This window comes from Macrosteles quadrilineatus, unplaced genomic scaffold, assembly GCF_028750875.1.
Source record: "Macrosteles quadrilineatus isolate MER2022 unplaced genomic scaffold, UCM_ALF_1.0 Scaffold_4__1_contigs__length_99947679, whole genome shotgun sequence".
NCBI classification, from domain to species: Eukaryota; Metazoa; Arthropoda; class Insecta; order Hemiptera; family Cicadellidae; genus Macrosteles; species Macrosteles quadrilineatus.
The window spans coordinates 96968781-96981705 of NW_026542597.1; the positions used below are offsets into that span (position 1 = coordinate 96968781).

General features: G+C 33.9%; 1 protein-coding gene across 3 annotated transcripts in view; it reads right to left on the minus strand.

Moving 5' to 3' along the window:
* LOC128991457 (uncharacterized) overlaps positions 1-12925 on the minus strand; it is a 46270-nt gene that overhangs the window by 25742 nt on the left and 7603 nt on the right. For 2 of the 3 annotated variants that reach the window (XR_008490652.1, XM_054414355.1), the window contains exons 2-12: positions 12011-12205; positions 11409-11606; positions 10996-11125; positions 10114-10279; positions 9333-9507; positions 9016-9196; positions 8049-8152; positions 6429-6614; positions 3837-4048; positions 1426-1564; positions 229-468 (exon numbers count right to left, since the gene is read on the minus strand). Coding sequence is in view for 2 of the 3 variants with exons in the window: in XM_054414355.1 (XP_054270330.1) it covers positions 229-468; positions 1426-1564; positions 3837-4048; positions 6429-6614; positions 8049-8152; positions 9016-9196; positions 9333-9507; positions 10114-10279; positions 10996-11125; positions 11409-11606; positions 12011-12193 (1914 nt within the window). In the remaining variant the exon portion in view is untranslated. The remainder of the gene's footprint in view (positions 1-228; positions 469-1425; positions 1565-3836; positions 4049-6428; positions 6615-8048; positions 8153-9015; positions 9197-9332; positions 9508-10113; positions 10280-10995; positions 11126-11408; positions 11607-12010; positions 12206-12925) is intronic. The other variant, XM_054414356.1, reaches the window with a different exon arrangement.

Below are 12925 nucleotides of genomic sequence, written 5' to 3' on the forward strand. Positions count from 1 at the left end.
TCCTCTAATACAAGGCTGCGACGAGGCCACACCGCAGTCCCACTACTGAAATAGCGTTAGCACTGATTCAAAATGGAGATTCTGTGCTTTATGTAAGTGTTTAAGCGTTTATTATCACACTTTGGGATAGGCAATTTATCAGTCTTACCAGTCTTAAAAATCCCCATACTACATAAAACAAGTATTGCATCAAGCAGATTTGTCATGCTTTAAAAAGATTCAATTTACCTGTTTGTGAAGAAACCTTTCAGTGACTTGGTACACATGTGCTATCAGTCTTTTGTTTGTGACCATATCCAAAAACTCGTCATTGACTTTTCTTGTAAATTTGGTTTCATTATTCTTTGGCTTCACACCGATGAGCTTGCCGCAAATTGCTTGCGCCGGTAGTTGTGCAAAGTCTTTGGTCAAGAAACGAAGGTGTGAGCACTCTTTGGTGGCTGGTGTTCCGTAGTCAATGTACTCAATCTGAAAGTGTGAGAGGTGCTATTTTTGTATATACGAGTGGAAATCGTGCAATTCCTTAAACTAAATTAATTCTAATAAAAAATGTAAAGTTTTTTACGCTGGTGTTTTTGCCAGACTTATATTACACTATTAAATATTTTCTTTGAGATTTTTAGCTGCTTTAAAAGCTGTTGGCGAGGCCAAAAACCTGCTTAGGTTCGAGTGACCAACTAGGTAAGGTATAAAAACAGGTATTAAAAACACTATGTCATCTAATAGATGTTAAGAAATGGATTTTTTTTTTAAAGTGATAGAGCTCAGATAGTTTAATTTGAGACAAATCGAGTCCGGAGGCTTAACAATACGCAAATAAAAGATCCCAAAACCATTTTGTAATTTGTTATATATATTTTCATCAGCCCTAGACTCTTTATTCCTCAGTTAAGTTAGTTAAACTTGAAACCTTTAGAAAAATCCTTGCCAAACACTTAGCTTTTTCTATAAAACATAACTTAGGTTTAAATAGTGATTTTGTTGGTTTGAAAAAAAAATAGTTTTTTTTTTGTCCTAAGGACGCTAGGCACGAGCCTGGGATTGTTTTTCACATTACTTCAGGTTAGACCTAGGGGTTGCGGCATTATCACTTAGATAAAATCCATTGGTGACTTGGCGGGGATCGAACCTCAGGGACTGAAGTCCCGCGCTCTAACCACTACGCCAGCTCGCTCCCAAAAAAAAAATAAAAAATAGTAGAGTCAACCTTTTCAAGGTACAAAGTCTTTTACAAAACTTGTTACACTTTCTTGATGTCCATTTAAAAGTTCAATTTCTTTAACTATGGTTGTACACAAAATATTTTTGTACCTAGTTAAAAAATTACACCATACCCTTAAACAAGATTTGTAATGGCTTAGGTTTTGAAGGTAAAATATGACTATTACAAAGAAATAAATGCAGAATCTAAAGAGCAAAACATACCGCAGCAATACCGTTACCCTTGACTTCCACTACTTTTGCTCGATGCCAGAACTCGCAATACTTCACGGCACAATAGAGGTCTTTTCTTATGTATGGTATTGGTATTTTATACTTATCCTCTTCCCTTTGGTACAAAAAACTGTAACAATACAAAGTGATTAAAAATTGGTCAGCGAGTTGTACAAAAACTAAAACAAATCATTTATTGTTTCGAAATGTATTTTGTAAAATTCTAACCAAGAGAACCTCTAATTATCCTTGTTGGCATTACTGTAAATGAATTCAGGCAATTTCAATCAGCTGTTGGTTTTTAAAGAGGACAGTTGTAACCAATCAGGTTCCTGTGTTTTTAAAGTGAACCAATCAGGTTCCTGTGTTTTCAAAGTGAAAAGCTTTGACCATTCAGGCTCCTGTGTTTTTTAAGTGAAACGTTTCAAACAAGCAGACTCCTGTGTTTTTTTTTAATTTTTAAGTGAACAATTTCAACCAATCAGGTTTCGGTGTTTTTTTTTTGTTTTTTTATTTTAAGTGAAGAGTTTCAATCAATCAGGTTCCTGTGTTTTTTAATTAAAAAAAAGGCTCCTGTTTTTTTGTTTTTTAAGTGAAACGTTTCAACCAAGCAGGCTCTTCTAGTGTCTTTTTAAGTCAACAATTTCATTCAATCAAGTGAACAGTATTATCCATTTAGAGTTTCTCCCAGCACGATTTACTCCAAAATCACCTCCATGAAATTTATATTTTCATGGCGAATGTTCAAAAATGTAGGCCAAAAGGTTAAGTCGAATATATAACATATTAACCTACAAATTTGCACAAATTCCACAATATTACAAGAAAGATATAAAATGCTATAAAATTCAAAGCAAAATAAACAGAACCTGAACCAAACTTAGTCCAGTCAATGAATGATCCAAAAGTAGGTGTAGAGTGCGTGAGCAGGTAACTAAGCGATTCCTTCAGAAACTTGTTCAGGGGGCTTAGGGTGTTAACATACCAAAAGTCCTGACTCCTAGGTGGTGAGCCAGGGGGTGGAGGGGGGAAAAAGGGGGGGAGAAAGGTACGCATTTTGGGTTTTTTGATTATATCTCAAAAACTATCAACTTTTTGTATACTATAGTAAATTATAAAATTGAAGAAGATTAAATTTTTTACAAGAAAAGTATATAATGTGTTTATTTTGGTTCAACAGATTACGAGTTATAACTTATTTAATTAATATCTTATCAAAATACTCCTTCCATAAGAAATACATGTAAATTAGTATGCGAAATGGAGCGAATCCTATCCGCCCAAAGGAAATATAACTGATATTCTGGAAATCTTGACAAAATTTCCAGTAATTTGACACTTTAATCATGAAATTTTGTCAAAGATTAAAGCGAGGGTGAGCGTTTAAAAACGGGATGATTTGAGGTTTTTTGTATATTTCCAATAAAAAAACACCAAAACTCGACATTTTGTTACCTCGCCCTCGCCTTAATTTTGGATCAATTTTAATGATTAAAGTGTCAAATTACTGGAAATTTTGTCAAGATTTCCAGAATATCAGTTATATTTCCTTTGGGCGGATAGGGTTCGCCCCATTTCACATACTAATTTACATGTATTTCTTATGGAAGGAGTATTTTGATAAGATATTAATTAAAAAAGTTATAACTCGTAATCTGTTGAACCAAAATAAACACATTATATACTTTTCTTGTAGAATATTTAATCTTCTTCAATTTTATAATTTACTATAGTATACAAAAAGTTGATAGTTTTTGAGATATAATCAAAAAACCCAAAATGCGTACCTTTCTCCCCCCCCTTTTTCCCCCCTCCACCCACTGGCTCACCACCTAGGAGTCAGGACTTTTGGTATGTTAACACCCTAAGCCCCCTGAACAAGTTTCTGAAGGAATCGCTTAGTTACCAACTCACGCACTCTACACCTCATTCCTTGACTGGACTAACTGTGATTTCCTATCTTATGATTTCTGTTAAAAAACATTCTTTTCAGGCACAATCACAGGGAACAATTTTTACATTTTCTTCTGTAACATTCCTAAACCATGGTGGAAGGAAAAAACATAGGTATATAAGGGTGACGTCACCCGGATTGCAAACAGAAAATCACCTGATAACTACTATATAAGTACATAGTTGTTTTGATTTAATTGTTATTGTTTTTTATAATTTTTTCTAAAGAGTGAAATGGTGTTTGCAATCTGGGTGATTCAGCATATGACGGGAATAGCACACCTACGTTTTTTCCTTCCATGTTCCTAAACAGCGTTAAAATCAATTCACTTTGTCAATGTTTTGAATATTTTGATCTTGGCCATTGTGCTGGTTCTTGTAAAACTTAATCAAAATTTCATTATAGATGATAATGATGTTAACAGTACAAATATATTGCAGACACTTACTGTAAGTCATCCATCATGTTTTCTAGACTTTCATAGGAATTGCTTAGCATGAAGTAAAAGTAGGTTGGAGACATAACTTCGCCTATGCGCACTTCTAACTCCATAAGAGGATCGTCAGGCCCAGAGTCCTGTACAGGAGGAAGGGCTTGCATCGGAATTTCCTCACCATACTTGACCACCTCTGAGGGTACCATCCCACTCAGGGACTCCACCTAGACAGTGTTAACATTACTGACCAAACAAGTGGTTGTGTTGCTAGCCTAGTGGTTAGCATCTCGGACTTCGGTGCGGGAGGGATGGGTTCAATCACCGGCACATCCACAAAACTTTGATGGATTTGGACCGCTGTCTCGTAAAAGTTTTTGAAATGACTTCATAATAAAAATGTCACTGGCGTAGATACGAGAAAAGAAAAGAGGCACACGGGATTTGGCACTGACAAGTAAAGTACAAAGGAAACATTCAACAATAAACACAAGTGGTGTCTAGCACTAGTGCTGGTGACTAGGGGATGTAATGGTGTAAGTACTAACTTAATATTATTTTATAAACATTATTTTAGGGATGGACGAGATTGGATTTTTAGTTCGAGACGAGACGAGACAAGATTTTTTATTTCTCATAAAATTTCGAGACGAGATCGACACGGGATTTCCCTTCTCATACACAACGGGAAATGCGCGTTCAAAATTTTTACCTGATTTTGTAACATTGTTAGATGACTGTTTAAATACAAAAATAATGATAATAGGCAAGAATATTTACAATATTTTATTAAAACACATCAGCATAACATTTTTTTATTAATCACGCCTAACTTATTAAAAATGCCTACGATTAGGAAACATAGTGATATCAGTTAGGATAGAGTTCAACTTATCCTAAAATAAAATAAATCATAAAATAAAAGCAATATTAATTTTTATAAAATAGTTACTTGTTTTGACTTTTTATAGTAATAAAAAATTCCTCACACTGCTTACACTTAACAAAACTTCTCAAATGTTATTAAAGTAATATTATTAAAATAATTAAATGAATATTTACATTGAAAGAATTTATAAAATAAAAACGCCTTCGCAAAGGAAACGCAACTACAACACACTCCTGTATTGCGGGTATTGCATTGACTTTCTGCAGGCGTTATTAATTTTTTTTTTTTTTTTTTTTTTTTATTCTTGTCTCGATAAAAATCTCGGCCAAAAAGAAATCTCGTCTCGTGTAACGAGAATTAAAATTTCCCGAAAATTTCCCGAAATTTCGAGACTTGACCATCCCTACATTATTTACTATACATGGTTAACAAAATAAATAAAAGGAATACGTTATCTCAAAAATATAAATGCATAATTTTAAATAGAATAATGATCAGGAATATAGTATTTTACTTGTTCGTTGTTATTGTACATTGATGAAGAAGGTGTTAGCTCTATTTACACTTTTTTTGCTTCTATTAAAGAGAATGGGAGTTGTTCTGAGTCTACTCTAGTAGTCCAGAAGTGACCTAACTCAAGTAGCTAACCTTGCTGTTTCTACACACAACAAGCCTCGCTACATTTCCGTTAACCGACCCTGAGATACATTTTAGACTTTTCAATCAATTTAAAACGGTGTGCTTCGCCCATTCAATAGTATTTTAGAAGAAACTGTTCACATTAATTTAGTTACTGTACTTCTTTTATTCGAGTTGTATTTAAAAGTAAGCTATTGTGATTTCGTAACCAAGAAACCTATCCTTTGTTATTATCAAAATTGGTAATTAAATAAGAGAACAGTTGCTATTATTATTTGATACCTTAAAGGGCAACACAACGACAGAGTCCAATAATGCCTCCTTCGCCCTCATGTATTACAACGCTCACAGTGGAGGAAGACCCTGTGCCATAGGAATTTTCGTGCAGTGCTGGCCGTTCAGGCCCTACCTTACTCATCAATAGTATATTTATTTGCTCGTTTATCTAATGTTCAACTGTCTTCAGTTACCTGTCGTTTATTTTATTATTTTAGTGTTACCTTGTATTACCTTAATATATTTAATACTGTATAAAAATGTATTTGAATTGTATTTTGGCTAGTCATTTGAGAGAAATACATTTTTATGTCTAGTTTATAAAATTGGATATGTACGTTGTACACAACGTACCAGAGCAGGAAGTGTATGGTCATACCATAAGTGTGTCTCTGTACCTTAATTTGTTGTGGTTTGGTGTATAAAATATACTGATTAAATGAATTTTTCCCATCTATTTGACGCCACATATTATGCAATCAGACAAACTTTTGGTATGGAGTAGGCCTAGTAGCTTGTTTGTGGGGATTTCTACACAAAATGTAAACAAAATAACAAAAATATAGCATAAATTTAAAATGTTATCAATTTATTGTAGAATCCACATGACCAATGCCTTCTCAACCAGCCACCTTCCGTTTCAAGCAGCTACACTTGTCAGATTAAGTACGGTAATACTTTTATACTGTTCTGGTTATTTAATAACATAGCATATTATATTGAATTCCAAAAACCACACCTTAAAATCTATGACATCCTCAGTAACAATTTCTATGGACAAAGTTACTACTGACAAGACTTACAGTAACAAACAATCTCTCATCCTTTTCAGGCGGCTGTAATGCTTCGTACGATATGCGCTCATGCTTTGGTAACAAAAAGTAGTAATCACTACAAGTTTTTACAGACACATGCTTTCTCAAGTGGTTAACAAACTCATTCATCGTCAATCCGAGCAAATCTAGCTTCAATGGTTTGTTGTATTCTTCCTGAAAAACCACAAACACACAATCTTACTTACAAACAATCACATCTAAATCAAGCTAGCAGAGCAGCAAAAATTATCAACTTGTATAAACAATTTTAACACCTATACAGTGAATATTATCACACATGATCACATGGAACATGATCATTTTCACTTTCTCCTCACTATACATAACATGTGGCGTAAGTATTGTTTTTGTAAAAGATTTGTAGTTTTGAGATTAGGGTGGGAATATCCATTTCGGGATATTTCCAAACCTGGACCCAAAAAAGTAGTTTTTGAAGTTGTCTATGTGTGTGTTGAGGTGTAAAGAGGATTTTGATGATTTCTGTTAAATGGGCACTAATAAAATATGGAATCTCTGGTTTTTTAAATATTTAAGAATCATGATTTTTAATACCGGTAGTGATTTTTTCCATAAAACCCCCAAATATAACAGAAAACTTGTTACACAAACGCCTCAAACAAATATGATTAAAATGTTGTATGTTATGGCCCTTTTAACTCTTAATAAAATGGCATTACCCTCAACCCTGTAAAAATTATTAAAATTTATTGCAGCTTTGTGTTTTTTCCTATAAAATATACTGAATTGAAGATTGAAGAATTAATAATATACTAGTAACTCCACCATTTGCCCATCCTACAAGGTTTTGAAAAGCTAAATCGGAGAAATGATGAGTCAGATTGCTGATACCGTTTGTTTGTTCTATGGCAGTGCTATTGATTGAAAAGAAGTGCAATGGTTTTTTGGTACAGTTAAACCTTAACTCCACAATTTGTGGACCCAGAGATTGTGGAGTTTGGATGTTGTCAAGTTATCCAGAACATTGAAATTTTTTATGGGTATGATAAATTACGGTAATACATAGGTAACAGACTAATTTTTACGTATCAAACTTGCATGAATTTTACGTATTAAGTTAACAATCTTCAAAAGAAATTTCAAATATTCAACAATAATTAAAACTAAATATCCTGGGTATCGAGGGGTAAACAACTCTATTTGCCAGTAATGTTGAATAGAGAGCAAGGGCCTAGCCTGATTTAGTAAATCAGCGAATACATAATAAACTTTCATATCACAACCTTTGGCCTTTAATTTGTTCCAAGACATGAGAAAATGGGGTGTGAATTAGATATACAAGGGTTGGATTCAACTGCCTTAAATATAGAGAGAGACCTTTAAATTTAATCAATGCACATTTGGTTAACTGTTACAACTTTTGTAATTCAAGTGTAATTGTTGTATTATCTTGTTAGTCATTTCATGATGTTTTAGTTTAGTATAAAATCTTGTATTTTGTCATTTGTATTTGAAAAATAAGTATTGTATTATCTCCGAAATTATGTAAAAATGGTAGATCCGTGAATAAATGAATAAATGCTGCAATAACATAAATAATAATTACAATAACATTCCTAATCATCTTACAAGATAGTATTCCAGTAGCTCCGTACTCCTCAATCCACTCCTGTTTTTCTTCAAAAGTTCTTTAACATTAGTGATGATGGAGTCGGGTATGTATTCTTCGCTTTCTATAAAAAAAATAATAAATCTTTTTAAAAAAAGCACAAATGTGTTGTAATCAAAAACATTTACACTCTAGTCAAATCTTAAAGAAGATTAACAAGATTATTAGTTTGGTTTTAATAAGGTAATAAGGTTCGAGGAGCAAGATGAAATGTGCGCAACTTTGCGGTGGATAGAAGTAGATATATTGGGCCCGGATATCTTAATTAACATCCATAACAACTGCATTTCGCCACAAAGGTATCCATTAAATTTTAAAATAAAGTTTGATTTGATTTAGAAAAATAGAAGTAATCTAGAAACGTAACAGAGATGTCATGGCACAACTTCAAATAAATATCCTAACCTAAAGAATGTCCTACTTAAGTTTACTGATTACTGATTTTAATTTTTATCAAAATCTGAACAGAAACTTTTCAACCCTTAACAAACTACACAGCCAGACCCAAATGCAGTATTCTCAACAATCACTTACCAATTTCTAATGTTCTTTGATGGGATAGACATGGGACTTTAATTTTGATTCCTACTATACTTAACAACAGGAAAAAAATAGCCTGCATTTGTTGGCATTAGTAAATTTCAATTAAATGTTAACACACTTTCAACATATGCTAATGTTAAGGTAAACAACATAACGGATCCAAAAAAAGTAGCCTAAATCCTAATAAATATTCGTATGATCAATATTGCTGTATTTGGAATTTACAGTTTTCACTCAAATAAAAAAGTCAGGTAGACATTGAGAACCGAAAGGAGCATGTCGAGTAGGTTTTTCTGACACAAGCACAACACATTTGAAAAACAAAACACCATGCTGATAGAACGGAGATAAAATCCAAGTCTAATAACATACAATATAATTTACCTGTTATAAGGAATTCTCCTTTGGCGTCAAGACTTTCTTGGGTGACGTATCGAGCATCATAGAGCTTCCAATCATGCGGTCCTTCTCTTCTAAAAGAGAACACTTTAGGCAAGGATGATACCAGTGACAAAATATTTCTGTATCCTAAGTCGTGGAGCTCAAATCGGACTCCAAAGTTTTTCTGGAACAGAAATGTGATTATTTCTGTAAGGGATGAAAAAACATATTTTGCCATTCAGGACTTTTTTAACTGGCAAAAGAAACATAAAAGTATAAAATCACTTGTACCAATACTTAATAATAATCAACTAACTTACATGGTACAACGATGGAAGCTCGGCAGCCCAAATGCCTTCTGAATGATGTTCCAGGATTGATCTGAAGTTGGTGATCATTTTATCACTGATATAACATCTGTCCTCCAAGTATTCATTCTGACCAGTCTTTTCGTCGTAACAATCCGCTGCAGCTCCTTCACAAGGTGGTGTGGTTCTGTAATAAGTCAACTCTAGTTAGGTTACAGACACTCAAACATTAGGCTGCTAGCAATGGTCATTTAGATCCGTTTGATTCAGCCTTTGCAGGACAGTTTGGACTATCAGCCTAAGACTGGCACAAATATTACGATAAAGGGAAAATTACGTCAGACTGTAAATAAGGATAACAAGTATATTACTTACAGTCATGGTCATCAATTACATGCCTCAGAGTTTTAAAGATTCGGAAGAAAAGAGACTATAAAGTATCTTGCAGGACTACAAAAAGACTGGAAGACAAGTTCACAAACCATTCATAGAATTTAAGGAAGTATCAGTTAATAAGGCCAGTGTTTTTATTTATAAGATTTTTTATCATGTCTTCCTTTGCATATGCTAGTTTCTACTTTGCTTGTTACATTAATCTGCATTTGCAGACTGTTTTTATGCATTCTTTTTTTTTCATTGTATTTTATTGCAACATGACAAGATCTATATCACTGCATGTGTAATTAAGATCAATAAAGAATCTGAATCTGAATCAAATAATTAATATGAAACATGCAGTGTATGTCAAAGAACACGTGCACAAACACAACATTAGGGCCTACTCAAAACATACATGGAGGATGTTCCGTTCCTATTGGCATACGCTTGAGTCACTTGTTGGAACATCTCTTCTTCCGAATCTAATTCATCTTCCAACCAATCATCATCCTCATCGTCATCTTCGTACCCTGCTGGGATGCATCCTTCTGTAGCATATGCGGATGTGGACTGTGGAGCATCTGAAAATCACCAAGGTTATTATTGTGCTATTACATTCTCATTCTTAATATTTCCACATAGAAGTACAGTAAGGTAAAGATGAAACATTCAATGGTACACTTAAGTGGTGTGTCTAGAACAAAGTCTAACTAGGTAACTTTGAGCATCTATCTATCTGTATATTAATAGGCAAGCATGTTTCTTTAAAACCTTTTTACTCAGCTGGTGTGCATCACAGGGAAAATCTACGCATACTGTTAGAAAGATATTTTCCTGTAGCTGTGCAGAATGCCTTTATAAATTAAAATAGGCTCAAAAATAAGCACAGAAAATTAATTTAAAATTTTGAAAAAATTTACATGGATCTTATGAGTTGTCATGCTGGTGATCAGAAAATAAAAACAAATGGAAGAAACACCAATCGCATGTTTTATTCAAAGTGTGGTGTGAAAATAGAGAGTTCTCTACATTGCATATTTTTGGTTGAGTTTCGACCACTGGACGCCCTCTAGTCTAGATTATTTTTTAAATTTAACTTTGAGTAACTAGATGTTTTTTATTTACTTTTGAGCACCTAGATTTTTTTTATTTAACTTTAAGCACCTAGATTTTTTTTTATTTACTTTGAGTACCTAGATTTCTTTTAATTCAACTTCAAGTACATAGGTTTTTTTTATTTAAAATAAGTATCCAAACAGATGTTAAGGCTTAAAATTTTATATTTCAATGTACCCACCTTGAGTGTAATAAACTTGGTTGCTACGTTCGTCTGCTTGAGAGGATAAGCTTTTGGAGCTGCAAGGTCCATTGTTCGAGGGATACCTTGTGCTATTTGTGTAACTGTTCGAACTGTAGGCATTGTTGCTCTGTAACAATAACAGTTGTACAGGATTGTTTTTGATAGAAATAGAAAAAAACAATAAACTTTGACACACTTATAGAGATGGAAAGGAATTTATTTCCATGAAACAAAGAAAACTCAAGTTTGTTAAAAAAAAAAACCAGGAATACAAATAAGAGCCGAAAATGTGGGCAGGCCCTGGAAACTCGACAACCAATTAATTGATTGCCAATTTCTTCGCAAGTTCTAAGAGGATTTCTCTCTATATCATATTCAGGAACTATGTAATGTACAATATCTCAATCTACCTGGTTGGGTCTATATCTTGCAGGGGGACGTGACGGAGGACGAGACTCTGCCGCACCCCGACGTCTCCTCGTAGGTCTGTCAAATCCTCTCTTCTTGGGCGGCCTCGATACCTGCCTCGACACCAACTGGTCTATGTGTTTGCTCTTGTTAGACACAACCGGGTACACTTCTGGGTTGTAGTCATATCCCGCCTGAACCTGCAATCACAAACTTCTGTTGTCAATACCTATTAATTCTTAACAGCAAACCCGCAGACTTGGCCAATTTCCATTTGCCTGATTGGATTTTTACTCAAATATATTTCTTTTTTTGAGCTCTACATGGTTTGGAGAGAAATTAGTTTTATGTTTTGAAGATGAAAATGGGAAAATCCAGCAATAAAACCTTGTTCTCACAGTCTGATCATGCTGGTTGTGTATTCTGGTGTCATTTCTCTTAAGAGACCTGTCTTACAGTAAACTCAAACACTTTGTATAATTAGTGGTCTGCTATTTTGTGAATGAGCTGGGGAAAAAACCAATTCTTTCTGCAGTAAAGGTTGACTGGTTGAGACTAATAAAACTTATCACTAGGGAATACTAAAAAATGTTTTCATACTAACCTGGACAACAGCTGGGATGGATTTCAAAAACTCTACAAAGTTCTTAAATCCAAGTTTTCTGAGGGGGATTTCCCCTTCAAGATGTGCTTCACATTCCTTCAGTAATGCATTTGCTTTTAAGACATTTGGATTTGAAACTAAAATGCCTTTAATTATTAGCTTTATCTCTTCAGTGTCTGCCATTTTTTTTAAGATCTGCAAATAAAAACAAAGTAAGCACAGGGGACTAAAAAATAAATCACAACATGAAAATAGCTAATAGCTAGAGGCCTACATTATTTTTCTTTCACATTTCTTAAGTCAACTAAAAATTCTTTATTTCCCTAGGCAAAGTAAGGGTCACAGATAGCCTAGTCTCTCACTTAACCTGATCAAGTTGAAGGTAGGCCTACCGATAGTCTCTACGAGAGAAATAAGTTGTGTTGAGTTAATGTTGGGATACGCATTTTGATCATGTAGTAAATAAAATGTCAACTGGTCAAAACGCTTTGAGGCTAATGTTTCATGTAGGTATGTAGGCTAATATTTTCCATCTGAAACCAATCTATTTTGCTCCCATGATCAACTTGCATGGCTTAAAGTATTGCTATGGCGGGACTAGTAACAAAAATCTTAAAATTCTGAAACAGCAAAAGAGAGATTTGTGAATTATAGATTATAGTGAATTATAGAAAAATAGACAATCCACAAAATCATATTTTTCCAAATTAGGCATCATGACTTTACAGCCAATATATAATATTTGATGCTATTTATGTAAGAAATCCGAACACACAAAAACACAGTAAAAATTCACATGAACTAACTGTAATGGTGGCTCAAACAATTCTCCGATCAGCTTGATAATTGTACAACCCAAAGTAGGCCTACTCTACTCCTCTGTTGTTCAAAAATCTCCGACAGCCAAGAAGAGTA